The sequence below is a fragment of the Balaenoptera ricei genome, chromosome 1 (assembly GCF_028023285.1).
Source record: "Balaenoptera ricei isolate mBalRic1 chromosome 1, mBalRic1.hap2, whole genome shotgun sequence".
In the NCBI taxonomy this organism is placed as follows: domain Eukaryota; kingdom Metazoa; phylum Chordata; class Mammalia; order Artiodactyla; family Balaenopteridae; genus Balaenoptera; species Balaenoptera ricei.
This window is the reverse complement of record NC_082639.1, coordinates 76074496-76098424: the sequence shown is the minus strand read 5'-3', so window position 1 is coordinate 76098424 and position 23929 is coordinate 76074496. Positions and strand designations below refer to the sequence as shown.

Below are 23929 nucleotides of genomic sequence, written 5' to 3'. Positions count from 1 at the left end.
AAGATATCCCATGTTCTTTGTCAGGAAGAATTAATATTGTTAAAATATCCATACTGCCCAAAGCAATCTACAGATTTAATACAATCTCTATCAAAACACCCATGACTTTTTCACAGAACTAGAAAAAATATTCCTAAAATTTATATGGAATCACAAAAGACTCCAAATTGCCAAAGAAATCTTGAGAAAAAAGAACAAAGCTGGAAGAATCACACTCCCTGACTTCAGACTATACCACAAAGCTCCAGTAGTCAAAAAGAAGCATGGTATGGGCACAAAAACAGACACATAGATCAATGGAACAGAATAGAGAGCCTAGAAATAAACCCATATACCTATGGTCAATTAATCTATGAAAAACAATTCAAGAATATACAGTGGAGAAAAGACGGTCTCTTCAATAAGTGGTGCCTAGAAAACAGGGCAGCTACATGTAGAAAAATGAAGTTCCTCATACCATTTACAAAAATAAACTCAAAATGGATTAAAGACCTAAATGTGAGACCTGAAACTATAAAACTCCTAGAAGAAAACATAGGCAGAATTACTCTTTGACATAAATTGTAGCAATAGATTTTGGATCTGTTTCCTAAGGCAAAAACAACAAAAGCAAAGCTAAACAAATGGGACCTAATTAAACTTTAAAGCTTTTGCACAGCAAAGAAAACCATTGAAAAAAACGAAAGACAACATACTAAATGGGAGAATATATTTGCAAATGATGTTACTGATAAAGGGTTAATGTCCAAAATACAATAACAGCTTATACAACTCTAATATCAAAAAAGTAATCACCCTGATTTAAAAATGGACAAAAGATCTGAATAGATATTTTTTCAAAAAAGATAGATTGCCAACAGGCACGTGAAAAGATGCTCGACATTGTTCATCATCAGAGAAATGCAAATCAACACCACAATGAGATATCAGCTGTTAAATGGCTATCATCAAAAAGTCTACAAATAACAAATGTTTGCGAGGATGTGGATAAAAGGGAACCCTAGTACCCTGTTGGTGAGATTGTAAGTTGGTGCAGCCTCTATGGAAAATAGTATGAAGATTCCTCAAAAAGGTAAAAATAGAACTAACATATTATCTAGCAGTTCCACTCCTGGGTATATATCCAAGAAAATGAAAACAGTAATTTGAAAAGATACATGCACCCCAATGTTCATAGCAGGATTACTTACAGTAGCCAAGATACGGAAGGAACCTAAGTGTCCATAAACAGATGAATGGATAAAGAAGATATATACAATGGAATATTACTGAGCCATAAAAAGAAGGAAATTCTGCCATTTGCAACAACATGGATCAACCTAGAGGGTATTATGTTTAGTGGAGTAAGTCAGACAGAGAAAGTTAAATAATGTATGTTATCACGTATATGTGGAATATAAAAAAAAAATGAATGTATATATCAAAGCAGAAATAGATTCACAGATATAGAGAACAAATTAGTGGTTACCAAAGGGGAGACAGAAGGAGGGAGGAGCAAAATAGAGGTATGGGATAATAGATACAAACTACTAAGTATAAAATAAATAAACAACAAGGATATATTGTATAACAGGGAAATACAGCCCCTATTTTACAATAACTTTAATGGAGTATAATCTATAAAAATATTGAATCACTATGTTGTACACCTGAAACTAATATAATATTGTAAATCAACTATACTTTAATAAAAAAAGAAAAAAAAGTTAAACTCAGTCTTTCGCTACCACACAAAAAATAGAAACTTGCTTCTCTCATTTTGTTATTTGTTTTCTATGTGTTATAGCATTTTTGTCCCTCTTTTCATGTATTACTCTATTGTGTTTAGTTGATTTTTTGTAGTGAAATGATTTATTACCTTTTCATTTCTTTTAGTGTATATTCTATGGCTCTCTTCTTTGTGGTCATCAGAGGGATTACATTTAATATCCTAATGTTACAGCACTCTAATTTAAATTATATCAGCTTAACTTCAAAAGCATACAAAAGTTCTGCTCCTATGCAGCTTGATTCCCATCCCCTTTCAGTTATTAATGTCACAAATTACATCTTTATATATTATGTGCTCAAAACATAGACTAGTATTTCCTTTTATGAATTAGTCTTTTAAATCATATTGTAAATGAAAATTGGAGTACAAACCAATATTACAATAATACTAGATGTGATAATTGCCCATGCATTTACCTTTACTAGAGATCTTTATTTCTTCCTGTGGCTTTGAGTTATTATTTATTGTTCTTTCATTTCCACCTAAGGATTTCCTTTAGCATTTCTTGTATGGTAGGGCTAGTGAATGAACACCCTCAGCTATTGTTTATCTGGGAAAGTCAATTTCTCCCTCATTTTTGAAGGACAGTTATGTAGGATAAAGGTTTCTTTGTTGATAGTTTTCCTCCTTTAGCCTTTTGAATAAATTAACCTACTGCTGTTTGTCCTCCAAGGCCTCTGATGAAAAATCTGCTGGTAATCTTATTGAGGATCATTTGTATGTGATGATTTGCTTCTCTTGCTGTTTTCTCTTGCTCTCTTTACCTTTAGCTTTTGACAGTTTGATTATAATGTGTCTCAGTGTGTGTCTTTTTCAGTTTATTCTACTTAGAGTTTGTTAGCTTCTTGGATTTGTAGATTAATATCTTGGCATCAAGTTTGGGAATTTTTTAGCCATTATTTCTCCAAATAATCTCTTTGCCCCTTTATCTGTTTTCCTTCTGAGACTGCCACTGTTGGTATGTTGATCAACTTGTTGGTGTTCTACAGGTCTCTTAGGGTCTTTTCACTTTTCTTCAATCTTTTTTTCTGTTCTTCAGACACAATAGTTTTAATTATTTTATCTTCATGTTCTCTTGTTCTTTCTTCTACTTTTGAATCCCTCCAGAGAATTTTCAAATTTAGTTTTTTTAATTTTCAGTTCCAGAATTTCTTTTGAGGTCATTTTAATGTTTTCTATCTCTTTATTGATATTTTTATTTTGTTCATACATTGTTTTCTTGACTTTGGCTCCCTTGAGCAATTTGAGCATCTTTTAAAAAGTAGTTTTAAAATTTTTATCTAATATGTCTGCCATCTGGTCTTCCTCAGGGACAATTCCTTTTGATATATTTTTTCCTTTGACTGATTCTTAATTTCCTGCATCTTTGTATGTGTTGCAATATTATGTTGAAAACAGGACATTTGAGTTTTATAATGTGGTAACTCTGGAAATCAGATTCTCCCCATTCTCCTGGGTTTTTTGTTTCTAAGAAATTGTTGTAGGGTGTCTCTGGGCTAGCAATCAGCCTGAGGTGTAAACTTAAGTCTTCTCAGGTTTTTTCTGAGTCTCCATCTTTCCCTGGGCATGTGTGGTGACTTTCTAGATTCCCTGTGCATGTGGTTACTCTTGAATATTCTAATTCTTAAATGGCTGGTCCCCAAAAAGGGTAAAAAGGAAAAATGAAAGGAAAAAAATATTCTGTCTCTTTAAATCCCCTGGAAGTCACTTCAACCAGAGGGGGCGGCAACAATGGCGCTCTGCTTCTGCATCTGCATCTCCATGATCAGAAGTATAACTGGTGATATTTGGAGGACATATTTTTATTGTCCACTCTGGCTCCCACAAGCCACATGTAAACCACTCCAGGAATGTGGGCAAGGTTACCTGCCATGGGTAACCTTGGCGGGGTAGCCACTACTAGGCTAAGAGCTGAAACTGACCAAAATTAACCATGATTTTTCATTTAAGCCTTCCCCTGGAAGCTGCAAGCTTTTAAATATGACTCTAGAGCTCCAAAAACATTACATCAGTCATATTCTGCCAGCACAGTTGTTCTCTAGGTAGGAAGATGGATTCCTGGCACTTCCTACTCTACCGTTTTCCCTGATGTCACTCCACCAAGAATGTATTCTCAATCCTTAACATCACCTTAATCCACGTTTTCTTCTTCTTTTGACTTAAGAAAAACATTCCAAATAAATGTTTACATATGTTTTATGTTTTACAGCATATGTAATCTGAAGGATAAATTCTACCATTGGCTTGAATTTAGGCTCCTGACCTCAGGGCCTGTTTTATTCAGCTTGAGTGGAAATTAGGCTTATTGTTATTAATATAGGAAAGGTGCTTGAAACTAATAAAATAACAACTGACATTTATGGAATGCTTACTAGATACTAGACACTGTACTAAAGCTTAGGTTACTTTGGAGGCAAACCCCAGTGTGACTGAGAACTTCAATTCAGAAATATGAAAAGCTATATTTTGAGTTATAATATGTTTGAAGTCTTAATTGCATCAACTGACAATTATTCAAGCAGCACTGGATTTCAGATATCATGAGTTACTCACCATCAACTACCCAGCCAGGTATATATGTGGCCCTATTTGGTGGACACCTTAAGCTTCTCATAACAGTGTTTGTTTCTCCATGAACCTGTACTTATAAGCTATATTTGTCATTTTCTTTATAAGTTGTAAAATATCTGGAGTAGACTCCATCATTCTTGAAAGAATCAGCACCTTGTTATAGAAATGAAGGAATAAGTTATTATTGCAAAGAAAAAGAGAAATTCATGCATTTTCTAACTCAAGGATATGGCCTTTATAAGCATATACCGTAGGTTGGGCTCTCATCTTCAAACTGACCCCTTAGAGGATATTTCCTTTATGCTCTGCCAGAACACAGTATCTTATTGAATTGATATCTTTGAGGTATTATAAAAAAATATATTACACACACAGATAAATATATATGTAAAATAAATACCTCAATTTTGTGGCCCTTGTCACCTTGTATTCAGATTATTATGGTACCCTTCTTATTGATTTCTCAGCCAAACAGCATACTTTTGCTTACTTTATCTAAACACTTACTTTTAGTATTGCTTTCTTTTATCTCTCCATTCAAATCAAAAGGGCCCCACTAAAGAAAATGTCTTTGCTTAGGAGTTCTCATCCTAATCAACTACAAAATACCTATCTAGACTCATTCTTACAGCTATTGTTCTGCTGATTCATTAACTCTCTGGTCTGACAATGGGAAATTTCATCTACTATTAGAATAAACATTTTAGGGAGCTCAGGAATACTGTATCATCTGTATACCTGTTATCACGACCATTGGAGTTATTCACTAAATTTCTAACACATTACTCAGGGAGTTTTAACTCTGTAAGATAGATGTTATTAAACTGAGGTCCTTGGGCCAGCAGCATCTGCATCTCTCTGGAACTTGTTAGAAATGCACATTTCTGGGGCACATTCTAGGAGTAGGAAGGGGTCCCAGCAACTTGTGTTATAACAAACCCCTTCACGTGATGCCTATACATACTAAAGTTTGAGAACCACTTCTCTAAATCATTTTAGTACCACTACTTTCTTAGGTGAAAGCATTACAAATTAACTAAGTAATCAGCATTAAAACCTTGAGCAATGATAACAAAATGCAGGTAAGTTTTAATGTAGCATGGAAGGGATTGGGAAAAGAGGAAGAAGAGGCAGGGGATAGCTGTGGAAAACATAGTTATATCTGATGAAGGCACTGAAGTGTGAGTGTAGGGAATTTGAAGCTGTACCAAAGACCAATTTCACCTTCTAAATTTTTCTCAGGACCAACTCTAATTGAGGATAGTGTTATAAAATGATTGAATTAATTACATTGCAAAAGATATTAATAGAAATCTGTGATAATACAGTTGTCTACCATATTGGGTTTTTCCTTGCTCAATGACCCCTCAAAAGAAAGTTCAGTTCCCAGAATAATCCAGTCTGGGAAAATGTCTTTGAGCACCACTCATCCACACAGACCAAGGAGACAGAGCATGGCCAACACTATATCTTGTTTCTTGTGAGACAGATCTGAAATCTGATGCCCCTGTGCTGATCCTTCCTCTCTTCTGGCAGGACTACCTGTTCTTGGGCCTTAGTTCCCCAGGAGTATATGTGCACTTTGTTCCAGCGGTTGGAAATTACTCCTGCCTGTCATCCCTTCTTTGATAAGAGCCTGAGTTCTACCACTTAACTTCATCTGACTACTTATGCTTCACCCTTCCTGGCCAGGTTTTCTTAATCATGTGCCCCTAAGAAACGCTTATTTAGAGTTCTTTATGCCGCCTCAATCTCTTGAATGAGGCCTTTCTATATGATGACAGACATTGGTTGTCTAGATGACAAACAATAATAACAACCTTTATGGAGTGCTTACCATGTGCAATACACTTGCAAATCACTTCGTAGGTTTTACCTGGATAGAATGTCCTGCTTGTCCTGCTGTTTATCCATAATCTGCATCCATTCTTCTGGTGCCTGTCTCTCTGCCCCACACTGCCATAGGGACCCATAACATACCCTGAGTTATAAAAATAGAGGCTTATTCATAAAAGCCTATGAATTACCTGCACCGTTATCCAGAAGTTCCATAACTTTTGTATTCCCATTATTTGATTCAATGAAAGCAGTCACATTGGCTCCAAGAATGGGTATATACCGTTGTAGAATTTCTGCATAAACAGTCATTGGGCTGGGGAAGCTGTTTGTGTCTTTATTCATTTTAGCATTCACCGTGATTGGAGGCACAGAAGAATTTGCTGCCTGAGAATTTAGTGTTATAGTTAATGTTTCTGGGTTTGCTTTTGCTTGAAGAGTGTAAGTCCAAACACCCACCTAAAAATTCAATGGAAATATCAGATACCAAGCTATTTTCTGTGTGTCCATTATCTATTTCTAAAGTATAATTCTTATAAATGTAGTGTAGAATAAACAAGTTTTTGCAAATTTGTACAACATCCCACAGATGAGTGCTGTGGCAATTCAGACAGGGGACCTAGCCAAATGTCATGCATAATGTCTCTACCTGGTGTAGTCTCTGGTGGGATATATAAATCTTGAAAGATTCCCTTCTTTTTGGCCTTTATCCTTTGGTCTCAGAGTGCACAGATTGTATAATCCTGGTTGGGCTTAATTAGGAAGGAGGCTCTAATGACTTATACACCATGTTGAAAAGACTCCCCACAATTAGTCTTCAAAGTGCTTCTTGCCCAACCTGTATTTTACCCTTTTTTTCCTTCCTCCTCATATATAAATTCTTTCTTCTTTTTTCCTCCCATCTAATTCTTAGGATTACACAGGAGTAGAAAGCACATTCTATTTTATCATAACTTTGAAGATGATACAATTATTGGCACTCAGTTAAGATTATATGTATGATATTAAACAATTTATTTTAAGCTTTTGAAAAAATTTTAAAGAGAAGAAGTCTAAAAGCTGATTGCTTACCTTGCAGTTCCTGGAATACTGAAATAGGCCATTTTGGAATCTTTGTCGACTGTAAAACTTTCCATTGATGTTCCATTGGGATCCCAGAGAGAAATAACGGGAGGCTGTTTGTCCCATGTGACAAGAAAGAATGTGTCCTTTCCCACAGTGCTATCAATTATTACAGTAGCATTCATCCAGCCATTACTGTTGAGTGTTAATCACTTACTTTCAAGCTGTTTAAATATATTTTAAAAATCAATAACTGGGGAAGAGAGTAATTTTATTCTTTTTTCTTTTTTGCATAGTTCTTAATTTCTGGCCTGAGAACAAGCTTAAATATGGCATACTACCATAGTCTCACAATCTCTCTGAAAGCTGACTGGGATGTGACAGTTGTCAGTCAGAAAATGTGGAAATATAGGGCCTAAGGACAGGACAGGCTATAATAAAAACATTAGAGCAGGAGAATGGGTTTCACAATTGGAGATATGGCTTTATTATTTTTTTCTTAGTTGTCTTAGCAAACACTCCAGATTTTAGCATTAAAGGGTGTTACAACCTCAAAGAAGAATTAGCTGTAGGGCATGTGTGTGTGTGAATGTGTGTGTATGCATGCACTTGTGTGAGTGTATTTGCTCATCTTAATGCTGACTCAAAAGAAAATACTTATTGGTGCCTAGAGTATTTGAGTAGAGACATGAGGAGGGCCTCAAGATAAAAATGACGACTAGCAAATAACTGAGAAAATCTTTCACTGATCTTTCCAATGTGAAATATTGAAGTAATTTTTCACATATGATAGAGTAAATAGCCCCATATGATAGAGTAAATATGTTCAAGAAGAATACAGAAGTGGCAATCTATTCTTTATGTAAATTGCAGTACTGAGAAGAAAATAAATGAAAGATAGGACCATTCTCTGAGACGGACTCTGAAGAAGAAGTTTTTCAAAATCTTTGTGGATAGTTCTTAGGAAGAGTCAACTTTATCCAGTGACCAAGTAGGTGTTTCCTGGGAGGATGTCATTTCAGGAAAAATGGGAAGTATCACTTGTAGCTCAACTCAGTCCTAGACCCACCTTCACTTCAGTTCTGAAGGAAGAGTGAATTCTACCCTTCAAACATCATTGCTTTGACAAAAATCTCAGTCTTCTGTAAAGTCTTTGAGTGGAAAAAGTATTATTATCAAGTTAAATCTGAATGTGAATAGCTTTTTTAGACTCCTACCAGGAAGATCTAATAAAGAAATAGAGCTTTGGCTGTATAAGAGTACTAGGAGAACATAACTGAGTAAATAATGGGACGCAGTCTTTCCTCTGTATTCCAGTGGCCACCACCACCCAAATCCAAGTTCCCATCAACTTATGTTTGGTTATTGTAACAGGCATCTAGTTGGCCAACATATTTTACAAAGTCCTACCCATCATATTCATGAATCTAAACTAATCTTGCAAAATTTGTTGAATTTTAAATTTTCATTATTTAAGAACTTACTACAGATAATACAAATGAGGGGAGCAGAATTTTCAACCGGCTCCTCCACTCCCTTTGAGAGCTCCATGCTCAAAACTTTGAGCATCACCTTTATGCAAATATTTCCTTTCTGGCTGATTTCCCTTATTCTGCTCTTACACTTTTAACTGCCTTTTGAGAATTCCACTTAAATGTCCCACCAGCTAGTCAAAGTTACCAAGGCTCAAACACAACACAAATAATATGTTGGAAATCAGTTCTCCCTCCTCGCTTCTCAGTTTCAGTCTGTGGTATCATCATTCTTTAGTCAACCAGGTTGACAACCTCAGAAATGACCTCTATTCTCCTTCAGTTTTTACTCTATTTTCTGCCACACTAGATCTCCAGACCAATCTGTACAACAGTTTGCAGGGTATCTCCAAACCAGATCTCCAGACCAATCTGCATATATTATTTACCCCCATATCCTACAACTTCTGCACTTCTCATATTGGAGAGTAGAGGAAAATAGGTTTACTTAGGTGATCATTGGCAAGTTTTAATATAAGCAGTGATTTGATGAACTAGAAGACGGGATATAGGAGTCTTGGCATAAAGTGACATGATATAGACAGTGAGAATGGATATAGAGAGAAACGGGTTTTTGTAAAATATATTTTGAAAGAAACAGGCTGCATTGACATTATAATGGGACATGAATGGAGAAGAAACGAAATTTTCTCAAAGTTTTTGAATCTAAGTAGTGATAGTGCTTTTGAGACACAGAAGTTGAGAAAAGGAGTTAAATTCAGAAGGGTGGATAAAATAGAAAGCCAGTGAAAAAAATGGTTGAAGAGGCAAGAGAAGAACTAGATCCATAGATACGCAATGATTATTCACTCTCTTTCTCCTGTTCAATTATTTTCCAAAATATATTCCTTCTTCCCACAAGCCAAGTTCTGAGGTGCATTTGTTTGACTTTGAATCTATTTCACAGGTGTCAAGTGGTGGGGCAGGGGGGGCATGGAAGTATGATATTTTTAAATGAATTCCTAGAATAATGGGTGCTATATTATTGGACAAAGTCTAACTTTGGTAGGGGAAATTTAACATTATTAAGTTTTGATGTTATTTCTAATCTAACCCATATGGGAAAAAAAAAAGAAACAATTGTTACATATGCCAGTGTTATTTGTTCACAGTCCTTCTTTCAATTTATATTTACGTACTTGATTCACATAACTAGAAAGGCTAGAAATTCACAATTTTCTTACTGTCTTTTTGACCATTTCAAAAGCTGAAAACTTCATAATGAGTCCCAGGAATTTTAGCTCAGAAATATCATATGGTTTCATATTCCAAATGAGGAAATGAGACACGAAGAGCTTCAGAGTCTTGTTCTGGTCTTGATTTCATATTATAATTTAGTGCTACTACTTTCATTATGTGAAAATCTGATTTACATCCATGGTAAAATACATAAGATAATCCCTGAATTACCCATCCATAAAAATTAAAGGTAATATATATTTAGAAAAAAATGTAGTGGATTAACTTTATGCATTGGTTTATTTTTTTTTTTTTTTTTTTTTTCATGTAATGTCTGAAACATTTATATTAACATATTTCCATACATATTTCCATACAAATACAAATATAAGATTTTTAGAAATTTCATGTAATGTCTGAAACATTTATATTAACATGTTTCCATACAAATAACCCAATGAAAGTTTAGTATTAGTTGTTTTGTTTGTTTTTTTATACTGCAGGTTCTTATTAGGCATCAGTTTTATACACATCAGTGTATACATGTCAATCCCAATCGCCCAATTCAGCACCCCACCATCCCCACCCCACCGCAGTTTTCCCCCCTTGGTGTCCATATGTCCATTCTCTACATCTGTGTCTCAACTTCTGCCCTGCAAACTGGCTCATCTGTACCATTTTTCTAGGTTCCGCATACATGCATTAATATACGATATTTGTTTTTCTCTTTCTGACTTACTTCACTCTGTATGACAGTCTCTAGATCCATCCACGTCTCAACAAATGACTCAATTTCGTTCCTTTTTATGGCTGAGTAATATTCCATTGTATATATGTACCACATCTTCTTTATCCATTCGTCTGTTGATGGGCATTTAGGTTGCTTCCATGACCTGGCTATTGTAAATAGTGCTGCAATGAACATTCGGGTGCATGTGTCTTTTTGAATTACGGTTTTCTCTGGGTATATGCCCAGTAGTGGGATTGCTGGGTCATATGGTAATTCTATTTTTAGTTTTTTAAGGAACCTCCATATTGTTCTCCATAGTGGCTGTATCAATTTACATTCCCACCAACAGTGCAAGAGGGTTCCCTTTTCACCACACCCTCTCCAGCATTTGTTGTTTGTAGATTTTCTGATGATGCCCATTCTAACAGGAGTGAGGTGATACCTCATTGTAGTTTTGATTTGCATTTCTCTAATAATTAGTGATGTTGAGCATCTTTTCATGTGCTTCGTGGCCATCTGTATGTCTTCTTTGGAGAAATGTCTATTTAGGTCTTCTGCCCATTTTTGGATTGGGGTGTTTGTTTCTTTGATATTGAGCTGAATGAGCTGTTTATATATTTTGGAGATTAATCCTTTGTCCGTTGATTCATTTGCAAATATTTTCTCCCATTCTGAGGGTTGTCTTTTCGTCTTGTTTATGGTTTCCTTTGCTGTGCAAAAGCTTTGAAGTTTCATTAGGTCCCATTTGTTTATTTTTGTTTTTATTTCCATTACTCTAGGAGGTGGATCAAAAAAGATCTTGCTGTGATTTATGTCAAAGAGTGTTCTTCCTATGTTTTCCTCTAAGAGTTTTATAGTGTCCACTCTTATATTTAGGTCTCTAATCCATTTTGAGTTTATTTTTGTGTATGGTGTTAGGGAGTATTCTAATTTCATTCTTTTACATGTAGCTGTCCAGTTTTCCCAGCACCACTTATTGAAGAGACTGTCTTTTCTCCATTGTATATCTTTGCCTCCTTTGTCATAGATTAGTTGACCATAGGTGCGTGGGTTAATCTCTGGGCTTTCTATCTTGTTCCATTGATCTATGTTTCTGTTTTTGTGCCAGTACCATATTGTCTTGATTACTGTAGCTTTGTAGTATAGTCTGAAGTCAGGGAGTCTGATTCCTCCAGCTCCATTTTTTTGCCTCAAGACTGCTTTGCCTATTCGGGGTCTTTTGTGTCTCCATACAAATTTTAAGATGATTTGTTCTAGCTCCGTAAAAAATGCCATTGGTAATTTGATAGGGATTGCATTGAATCTGTAGATTGCTTTGGGTAGTATACTCATTTTCACAATGTTGATTCTTCCAATCCAAGAACATGGTATATCTCTCCATCTGTTGGTATCATCTTTAATTTCTTTCATCAGTGTCTTATAGTTTTCTGCATACAGGTCTTTTGTCTCCCTAGGTAGGTTTATTCCTAGGTATTTTATTCTTTTTGTTGCAATGGTAAATGGGAGTGTTTCCATAATTTCTCTTTCAGATTTTTCATCATTAGTGTATAGGAATGCAAGAGATTTCTGTGCATTAATTTTGTATCCTGCAACTTTACCATATTCATTAATTAGCTCTAGCAGTTTTCTGGTGGCAGTTTTAGGATTCTCTATGTATAGTATCATGTCATCCGCAAACAGTGACAGTTTTACTTCTTCTTTTCCAATTTGTATTCCTTTTATTTCTTTTTCTTCTCTGATTGCCGTGGCTAGGACTTCCAAAACTATGTTGAATAATAGTGGTGAGAGTGGACATCCTTGTCTCGTTCCTGATCTTAGAGGAAATGCTTTCAGTTTTTCACCATTGAGAATGATGTTTGCTGTGGGTTTGTCATATATGGCCTTTATTATGTTGAGGTAGGTTCCCTCTATGCCCACTTTCTGGAGAGTTTTTATCAGAAATGGGTGTTGAATTTTGTCAAAAGCTTTTTCTGCATCTATTGAGATGATCATATGGTTTTTATTCTTCAATTTGTTAATATGGTGTATCACATTGATTGATTTGCGTATATTGAAGAATCCTTGCATCCCTGGGATAAATCCCACTTGATCGTGGTGTATGATCCTTTTAATGTGTTGTTGGATTCTGTTTGCTAGTATTTTGTTGAGGATTTTTGCATCTATATTCATCAGTGATATTGGTCTGTAATTTTCTTTTTTGGTAGTGTCTTTGTCTGGTTTTGGTATCAGGGTGATGGTGGCCTCATAGAATGAGTTTGGGAGTGTTCCTTCCTCTGCAATTTTTTGGAAGAGTTTGAGAAGGATGGGTGTTAGCTCTTCTCTAAATGTTTGATAGAATTCACCTGTGAAGCCATCTGGTCCTGGACTTTTGTTTGTTGGAAGATTTTTAATCACAGTTTCAATTTCATTACTTGTGATTGGTCTGTTCATATTTTCTATTTCTTCCTGGTTCAGTCTTGGAAGGTTATACCTTTCTAAGAATTTGTCCATTTCTTCCAGGTTGTCCATTTTATTGGCATAAAGTTGCTTGTAGTAGTCTCTTAGGATGCTTTGTATTTCTGCAGTGTCTGTTGTAACTTCTCCTTTTTCATTTCTGATTTTATTGATTTGAGTCCTCTCCCTCTTTTTCTTGATGAGTCTGGCTAATGGTTTATCAATTTTGTTTATCTTCTCAAAGAACCAACTTTTAGTTTTATTGATCTTTGCTATTGTTTTCTTTGTTTCTATTTCATTTATTTCTGCTCTGATCTTTATGATTTCTTTCCTTCTGCTAACTTTGGGTTTTGTTTGTTCTTCTTTCTCTAGTTTCTTTAAGTGTAAGGTTAGATTGTTTACTTGAGCTTTTTCTTGTTTCTTTAGGTAGGCTTGTATAGCTATAAACTTCCCTCTTAGAACTGCTTTTGCTGCATCCCATAAGTTTTGGGTCGTCGTGTTTTCATTGTCATTTGTCTCTAGGTATTTTTTGATTTCCTCTTTGATTTCTTCAGTGATCTCTTGGTTATTTAGTAACGTATTGTTTAGCCTCCATGTGTTTGTCCTTTTTACGTTTTTTTCCCTGTAATTCATTTCTAATCTCATAGCGTTGTGGTCAGAAAAGATGCTTGATATGATTTCAATTTTCTTAAATTTACTGAGGCTTGATTTGTGACCCAAGATGTGATCTATCTTGGAGAATGTTCCGTGCGCACTTGAGAAGAACGTGTAATCTGCTGTTTTTGGATGGAATGTCCGATATATATCAATTAAATCTATCTGGTCTATTGTGTCATTTAAAGCTTCTGTTTCCTTATTTATTTTCATTTTGGTTGATCTGTCCATTGGTGTAAGTGAGGTGTTAAAGTCCCCCACTATTATTGTGTTACTGTCGATTTCCTCTTTTATAGCTGTTAGCAGTTGCCTTATGTATTGAGGTGCTCCTATGTTGGGTGCATATATATTTATAATTGTTATATCTTCTTCTTGGATTGATCCCTGGATCATTATGTAGTGTCCTTCCTTGTCTCTTGTAACATTCTTTAATTTAAAGTCTATTTTATCTGATATGAGTATTGCTACTCCAGCTTTCTTTTGATTTCCATTTGCATGGAATATCTTTTTCCATCCCCTCACTTTCAGTCTGTATGTGTCCCTAGGTCTAAAGTGGGTCTCTTGTAGACAGCATATATATGGGTCTTGTTTTTGTATCCATTCAGCCAGTCTATGTCTTTTGGTTGGGGCATTTAATCCATTCACGTTTAAGGTAATTATCGATATGTATGTTCCTATGACCATTTTCTTAATTGTTTTGGGTTTGTTTTTGTAGCTCCTTTTCTTCTCTTGTGTTTCCCACTTAGAGAAGTTCCTTTAGCATTTGTTGTAGAGCTGGTTTGGTGGTGCTGAATTCTCTTAGCTTTTGCTTGTCTGTAAAGCTTTTGATTTCTCCATCAAATCTAAATGAGATCCTTGCCGGGTAGAGTAATCTTGGTTGTAGGTTCTTCCCTTTCATCACTTTAAGTATATCATGCCACTCCCTTCTGGCTTGCAGAGTTTCTGCTGAGAAATCAGCTGTTAACCTTATGGGAGTTCCCTTGTATGTTATTTGTCGTTTTTCCCTTGCTGCTTTCAATAACTTTTCTTTGTCTTTAATTTTTGCCACTTTGATTACTATGTGTCTCGGCGTGTTTCTCCTTGGGTTTATCCTGTATGGGACTCTCTGCGCTTCCTGGACTTGGGTGGCTATTTCCTTTCCCATGTTAGGGAAGTTTTCGACTATAATCTCTTCAAATATTTTCTCTGGTCCTTTCTCTCTCTCTTCTCCTTCTGGGACCCCTATAATGCGAATGTTGTTGCGTTTAATGTTATCCCAGAGGTCTCTTAGGCTGTCTTCATTTCTTTTCATTCTTTTTTCTTTAGTCTGTTCCGCAGCAGTGAATTCCATCATTCTGTCTTCCAGGTCACTTATCCGTTCTTCTGCCTCAGTTATTCTGCTATTGATTCCTTCTAGTGTAGTTTTCATTTCAGTTATTGTATTGGTCATCTCTGTTTGTTTGTTCTTTAATTCTTCTAGGTCTTTGTTAATCGTTTCTTGCATCTTCTCAATCTTTGCCTCCATTCTTATTCCGAGGTCCTGGATCATCTTCACTATCATTATTCTGAATTCTTTTTCTGGAAGGTTGCCTATCTCCACTTCATTTAGTTGTTTTTCTGGGGATTTTTCTTGTTCCTTCATCTGGTACATAGCCCTCTGCCTTTTCATCTTCTCTATCTTTCTGTAACTGTGGTTTTTGGTCCACAGGCTGCAGGATTATAGTTTTTCTTGCTTCTGTTGTCTGCCCTCTGGTGGTTGAGGCTATCTAAGAGGCTTGATGGGAGGCTCTGGTGGTGGGTAGAGCTGACTCTATGCATTGGTTTATTAAATGGTAGATAATATCTATTTACATTATTAAAGAATAATTTTGGACATACTTTTTTGGGTATAATTTGTTTTCTACTTTTAAGTCATTTACTATTGTATTCACACACATATACTCTAATTTCATCATGTAATTGGGTGAATAATTTCATATTAAAGTCTTGATTTTAATTAAAAATTTACTGTAAGAGGGGATGGAAGAAGGTATTCCATGCAAATGGAAATCAAAAGAAAGCTGGAGTAGCAATACTCATATCAGACAAAATAGACTTTAAAATAAAGACTGTTATAAGAGACAAAGAAGGACACTACATAATGATCAAGGGATCAATCCAAGAAGACGATATAACAATTGTAAATATATATGCACCCAACATAGGAGCACCTCAATATATAAGGCAAATACTACCAGCCATAAAGCGAGAAGTCAACAGTAACACAATAATAGTGGGGGACTTTAATACCCCACTTTCATCCATGGATGATCATTGAGATAGAAAATCAATAAGGAAACACAGGTCTTAAATGACACATTAGATCAGATGGACTTAATTGGTATTTATAGAGCATTCCATCCAAAAGTGGCAGATTACATATTCTTCTCAAATGCACATGGAACATTATTCAGAATTTACCACATGCTGGGCCACAAAGAAAACCTCAGTAAATTTAAGAAAATTGAAATCATATCAAGCATCTTTTCTGACCACAACACTATGAGATTAGAAATAAACTACAAGAAAAAAAACTGAAAAAACACAAACATGTGGAGGGTAAACAGTATGCTACTAAACAACCAATGGATCACTGAAGGAATCAAGAGGAAATCCAAAAATACCTAGAGACAAATGAAAATGAAAGTACAATGATCCAAAACCCATGGGATGCAGCAAAAGCAGTTCTAAGAGGGAAGTTTATAGCAATACAATCTTACCTCAGGAAACAAGAAAAATCTCAAATAAACAACTTTAATTAACCTTACACCTAAAGCAACTAGAGAAAGAAGAAAAAACAAAACCTAAAGTTAGTAGAAGGAAAGAGATCATAAATATCAGAAAAGAAATAGAGACAAAGAAAACAATAGCAAAGATCAATGAAACTAAAAGCTTGTTCTTTGAAAAGATAAACAAAATTGATAAACATTTAGCCAGACTCATGAAGAAAAAAAGGGAGAGGACTCAAATCAATGAAACTAGAAATGAAAAAGAAGTTACAGCTAACACCACAGAAATACAAAGGATCATAGGAGCCTACTAGAGGCAACTGTATGCCAGTAAAATGGACAACTGGAAGAAATGGACAAATTCTTAGAAAGGTACAATCTCCCAAGACTGAACCAGGAAGAAATAGAAAATATGAAAAGACCAATCACAAGCACTGAAATTGAAACTGTGATTTAAAAACTCCCAACAAACAGAAGTCCAGGACCTGATGGCTTTACAGGTGAATTCTATTAAACATTTAGAGAAGAGCTAACTCCTATCCTTCTCAAACTGTTCCAGAAAGTTTCAGAGGAAGGAAAACTCCCAAACTCATTGTATGAGGCCACCATCACCCTGATACCATACCGAGACAAAGATACCACAAAAAAGAAAATTACAGGCCAATATTACTGATGAATATAGACACAAAAATCCTCAACAAAATACTAGCAAACCAAATCCAACAATACATTAAAAGGATCATACACCATGATCAAGTGGGATTTATCCCAGGGATGCAAAGATTTTTCAATATATGCAAATCAATCAGTGTGATACACCACATCAATAAACTGAAGAATAAAAACCATATGATCATCTCCATAGATGAAGAAAAAGGTTTTGACAAAATTCAGCACTGATTTATGATAAAAACTCTCCAGAAAGTGGACACAGAGGGAACCTACCTTAACATAATAAAGGCCATATATGACAAACCCACCGCAAACATCACTCTCAATGGTGAAAAACTGAAAGCATTTCCTCAAGATCAGAAACAAGACAAGGATGTCCACTCTTGCCACTTTTATTCAACACAGTTTTGGAAGACAAACTTATGGTTACCAAAGGGAAAAGGTGGGGGAGGGATAAATTAGCAGGTTGGGATTAACATATACACACTACAATATACAAAACAGATGATAAACAACGACCTACTGTATAGCACAGGAAACTCAGTATTCTGTAATAACGTATATGGGAAAAGAATCTGAAAAAGAGAATTATACATGTATGTATAATTGAATCATTTTGCTGTACACCTAAAACTGACACAACATTGTAAATCAACTCTACTCCAATATAAAATAAAAATGTTTAAAAAAATCAAAAACAATATGTGAAACAAGCTTTATCTTGATTCAAACTATTCCAGAAGGTAAATCTAAGAAAAAAGTTATAAAACCTATTTTTAAAAGCCAATTTAATACAGTAATTGATACTCATAATGTTATTACTAAATCATCCTGACAGTTTAAAATATGTATCCTCTACTACATTTAAGAAGTAGCATTTGCAAATGCTATTTATTTTCAAATTGGCTTTTAATGTTACCAAATATATATTTGTTTTTTAAATACTTGGTCGTACAAACTCCCATAATTTTTAAAGTGCTTTTATGGCCATCGTAATTTATTTTGTCTCAAGTAACCCCCAAAGTAGTCGTTTTGTGGTCTTGTCTCCATTGCTTACCATTTTTCCATCTCCTCATTGTCAGCTCTTGTCAGGATATCTCAATATAGCAGCTCTTTAACCTTTCTAATTTTCTGATTCTGACCCACACTGGTTGGAAAATCTGGAGGCCAACATTGATAGAACTGTATCTTTTGAAAAAGTGAATAATTCCCCTCAAGGGCTGGGAAGTCTGTGAATTTTAATACATGGAATTATAACATCTTTCTAGTATTCTATGATTATTTGATGCATTTCAGCCAAAAGTTTCCACAATTAAACTCCAATAAAGATGTTAAAAAAAGATATTTAGACTCCAGGAGATAAAATTTGTACATAAAATCAAAAAAAAAAAAAGAAGTAGCATTCACATATACACACTACCAGATGTAAAATAGATAACTAGTGAGAAGCAGCTGCATAGCACAGGGAGATCAACTAGGTGATTTGGGACCACCTAGAGGGGTGGGATAGGGAGGGTGGGAGGGAGATGCAAGAGGGAGGGAATATGGGGATATATGTATACTTATAGCTGATTCACTTTGTTATACAGCAGAAACTAACACACCATTGTAAAGCAATTACACTCTAATAAAGATGTGAAAAAAAAATTGAGGTGAAAGAAATACTTTTCCAGATTAAAAAAAAAAAGCCATTTAAAACATGCAGTCCATTTTCATCACACGACTGTATATCTAAGATAACAGCTACCAAAGTAAATGTTTACCTAGAAATTTCATTTCTATTTAGATCTATACAGCCTCAGCTTCTGTTAATCCTGTCCCCCTCCTACCCCAGTCTCATGGATTTCCCACTGTCTTTCAACGTGCCTTGCATTGTCATCCCAACATGAATTTTTTTTTACTCATGAATTGATCTTCTTCTCTCATCCCTTTTTCCTCCAGTAAACATCTTTCCAACATCTTGTTCAAGGCCAAGCTCAAAAGTCACCTCATCTCTCATGCCTTCTTTCCCTGACTCTATTCAACCCTGGGAGAATTAATGGCTCCCTCTGCTCACATAGTGCTTGACTCCTATGTATGTCTCCTGTTATGGAAGAATGTTATCTGATTACTAGTTTTATTTGTCTCTCCAGCCAATAGGACTGTGAGCACCTTGAGATCAGGTCTGGTTTAACTCTGGTCCCAGGCTCCTAGCACAGCACCTGCACAGCAGGAGCTTATGAGAAGTTGTCCAATTGTCAGCCTTTACATTTATGCATTGTTATCAAAGGACTAGAATGTATGTCATATTTTACCTGTTACATTGCTCATCTCTATGACTGCTTGATCGGCATGTGGTCCCAGAGCAATAAAATGAATGATGGCCTCACTTTGTTTCACTTTGTCCGTGCAATTTCTTACATTTTTGTCCTCTCCGGCAGCCACCAGTATTATTTCAGATCCATCTACTTGGGGATATATTTCTCTAATTACCTATAAATATAATTCAGACTATTAATTATCAGGTACCCCTAAATCAAATGAACTCATGGGGAACTGGAAAAAAATTTAGAGGAAATAAACAAAACTGCAGAATGGATGAGAAAAGCTCTGCTTTAAAATAATAGAGTCTATAATCGACCTCTCGGGGAATTACACAACTTTTAATTTTCTGTCCACCTGCCACAGGGAATGTTTGCTCAAATGTGGCAAGAGAGTTGTGGACAATCTTCCCATTTAAATGACAATGACAATTCAGCCTAGGGAACTCAGATCAACCAGACATCAAAAATAGAATCTGGGTAGGTGGCATTGAATACCTATCTGCTTTCTTTGACTAAACTATCCTCTGAAAAATTCTTTGGTACATAAAGTCAGTTGCATATACAGCTAAATGGATTAAATATCAACCACAATATAAAAAGTCAATGAATAACCTTTTAGAAAAAAATTGTAAGTAATTCACAAATTTCAAATTAGAAAACCCTCAGTAACTCTTAAATAAAAGATATGGAAACTTCTAAGCATCTTGAGGTTAGGTATTTGTTAAATAATTTTTGTTTTACCTCCCAAAGTAATTAGCACAGAGTTGTTGCACATAGACGGTGGTCAAAGAATACACTAATTATATTTATTGAGTTCTTTATGTGGTTTGAACCCCTTTCCTACATCAAACTCCTAAACTAAACAGTGTGAAAATTCAGATTTTTTAATATCATATATCTGATACATAAAATATAGAGAACTTAACCCAATATAGCAACTGTATTTTGACTTCTCTGACAATTTTAATTAGTAGTGACTTCTTGGCACACTATTTTAAGAAACTGAGTTCAAACCAAGAGGAAGAAAAATGCCATGATGGATTAGCAGGGGTTTTTATGGGCATAGAATGAAAGAGTAGAGGTATATATAAAATTGCAAAAGAGGGCTTTTTGTAGAAATGAATGTAGAAATTCATTGTAGACCTAGTGTCAGGGAACGAAGTAACCGCCTTTATTATATATATATATATTTTTTGGCATATTTTGAGACTAGGAATGCCTCTTGTATATGTTGCAAAATGTAGGAAATTATTTATACATTTACAGCATTTATACAGCATTTTCATCACACTTCCCCTATACATTTGAGTGCAAAATGAAGATCTAAAGATGGAGTTCTCTCTGCTTCACCTCTCCCTTTCTTGTATTAGTCTATTCACTGAGCACTCACAATGTATCAGTTGCTGTGCTGGGGATTCAGCAGGAACTACATGGTTTCTGCATTCATGGAAAGAATCGAATTCAATTAAAAATATTCATTGAGTTTTGGGTCAGTGACTGGCAAGGTATAGAGATGAGCAACAAAGTCACAACTAATATACATGCCAGAATATTCTACAGTTCAGGAGTAATAACAAACTATTACACCACTACCATTTACTCTACCTTTGCTGTGTATTAAATGTTTTATACATTGTCATTTAACCTAAGTTCAAGCTCCCAACCTGTTTCCCTGCTATGACTCTTGCTCCCTGTGATCTTCCAGAGTCATCATCTTCATAAACTAGCGCAACTAGAGTTATCTTCCTAAAGCATAAATTGATCACATCTCTCTGATGCTTAAAACCCTTCAGTAGTTTTCTGTTGTACTTAAAATAAAATCCAAAACTCCTATCATAGGTTTTGAAATTTTGAAAGAGGTAGCCCTTGTCTAGCTTGAAAATGACATTTCATATTCCCTCATTTACCAAACTTCAGAATCACTGAATTCTCTCATTTATTAGAATAATTCACTTCTTTTCTACCCCTTCCCATGAGACTTTTGCACTTTCCTTTCTTCTTTGGCAACTGGCTGTTTCTCATCCTTCTAGTCTTAGCTCAAATATGACCATCAGAGAGGCTTCTCTACCTAAAGTAGGTAGTTCCACTCTTTTTCCCAGTACCTCTTTATCACATTATCTTGTTTGGTTCCTTCACAACACTTTCTCCACAATCTGTAATTGCATTTCTTTAAAAATTTTTTCTTATTTATTCATTATCTGTTCCCCACTGAAATAGCATGGTCCACCGGAACAGAGAATTTATTATATCCCAAGGTCTTGTACACTTGGCCTGGCACATAACAGGCAGACAAAAACATATGCTGAATAAATAAAAACATGAACAATCCTATGTGCTAACTTTCGTTATCCCCTTTACTGATGAAGTAATTGAGGACTAGGAAGATAAAGAATTGTGTTTAAGATTGCAAAACCAGTAAGTGACAATTGGGGTTTGAACCCAGGACTTCATGTTAGAAATCTACACTAAAATGCCACACAATTCATAAAAGAAGGAGATTAAATAGAGCTGGGAGTAGCAGGAAAAGTTACATTAAGGAGCAAGGATTTTGAAGAATTGGTAGAATTTTAACATGCAAAGATAGGAAAGAAGGAAGCACTTTAGGCAGAGGAATTACATGGGCAAAGGTATGGAGGCTTGGAGAACAATGTGTGCAGTAAATTGGTTGGAGCATAGAGCATTGGGAAGGGAGAACTGAGAAAAAAGGCTGGCAAGAGAGGTGAAGGCAAGTTTATCAGAGGATGAGAAGCTTTTAAATAACGTCAGACTGAGGGATTCAGACTTAATTTTACAGACTGTGAGGGAACAGGATTTCTAAGCAGGAAAATGACACAATTGATATTAATCATGAGCTCAAGATGACCATTGGGATAAAAATAAGATTCATAATGATAGTTATTATGAATTATATATTTGCTGTGTAATATAATATTGTTCTAAGTATGAACATGTATCATTTCACTTGTCTTACAATAACCCTATGAGATAGGCATTCTTATTTTCCTATATTTTATAGATAAGGCATTGAGAGTCCAAAGAGACTGAAAATTTTGCCTAGATCACAGGACTAATAAGTAATAGAGCCAGTACTGTGATCTCAAAACTCATGTTCTGACCAGTATTCTTTACCCTAAATGTAAGTAATAGTGCCTGCTACATCTGCTTTAACAGATTAACATCAGATTGCCCTAACAGAATGTCACAGAAACTAAAATGAGGATTGGCCCAAAATGGAATCATACCATAAACTTGTTTATTGCTTAAAAATTGGTGACTGTTGCTGCATTAGCATATTCATTTATTTAAGAAACATTTATTGAGCACTGAATTTAGCATGATAACAAGACAAAATTGCAAAAGTGGGACTTTATAGACACTTATTCATCCATCAATTTATTCATATTAACTGATTCATTAAGAAAATTAATTGAGCTTCTTTCTATATGCTTAAGACTGTGCTTCTTAGAATTAATTATGTTATAATTAGGCAGTAATATGTATAGTAGAAATTAACATAGAAATATCCTTAAAAATTAAGAAAGCCAAACTTTTCTTTTTGCTGAACAATTGTTTTTGCTGAACAATTTTCACCTGAAATGCAGATTCAGTTCCAGAGCAGATGGATGTTCCTCCTGAAGCTTCTGTAGGTAAGCTCTCCAAGAGCTTTCTTCTTTCTTTGTTGCTTATTATTTGGATTAGCTTTCTTTTAATGTGAGAAGTACTATCAAAGTCAACTATCCCCACCCAGGATCCATTTTCAACGGTCTGCAGCAGGAAATGTTTGGCTGCTTGGTTCATTCGATTTAGGCGATTAGAACCCTGAATAAAAAAGGATAAGAAAAACAACCAAGTGGTTTTTGACTGGCAAATGATAACAGATAACATACAATGTGTGTTCATAAGAACTTTCGATGAACAATAATTAGTGTTTTTAAATAAAGCAATCATAAATTTGTTGAGTTGTTAAAACTGAAAAATATAGTTATATGTATTATGAGACATATGATAGTATGGAAAAGAGCACACACTTTTAACTAGAGCTGATTTTGGGCTATAAACTGCACAAATAAGAGCTGAAGGGTAAGGTGGGGTTTGGGTTGAAATCAAAACTTAGAGACTGTAATTATTCTTTAAGGCCTCTGTACCAGTTGTCTCAAAATGAAACCACTCCCCAGAGCTGGCAGAATCATTCCAGACTGTAGTGGATGGACTCTGATTAGTGAGTGAAATCTCCCCATCCACTGGGGACTAGACTTCCCAAAGGGTGAGACTTACCAGACGTGTAGCTGAATCCTGAGAGGTCAAATCCCTACCTCTGCCCATTCCTCTTTACCTCTCCCCACCACTTTTCCACCAGTGGATTGGTTGGAATTGGCTCTTCGGTAACCCATCAGGGCTCTCATCTCTCTTCCTAGGCCATTGAAGCCAATCCCCTTTAC

General features: G+C 35.4%; 1 protein-coding gene across 1 annotated transcript in view; it reads right to left on the bottom strand.

Moving 5' to 3' along the window:
• Positions 1-23929, bottom strand: part of LOC132360434 (calcium-activated chloride channel regulator 4-like) — a 55312-nt gene that overhangs the window by 21647 nt on the left and 9736 nt on the right. The window contains 5 exon segments of the mRNA XM_059915545.1: positions 4325-4495; positions 6370-6637; positions 7582-7655; positions 19482-19659; positions 23082-23309. Of these exon segments, the coding sequence (XP_059771528.1) occupies positions 4325-4495; positions 6370-6637; positions 7582-7655; positions 19482-19659; positions 23082-23309 (919 nt within the window).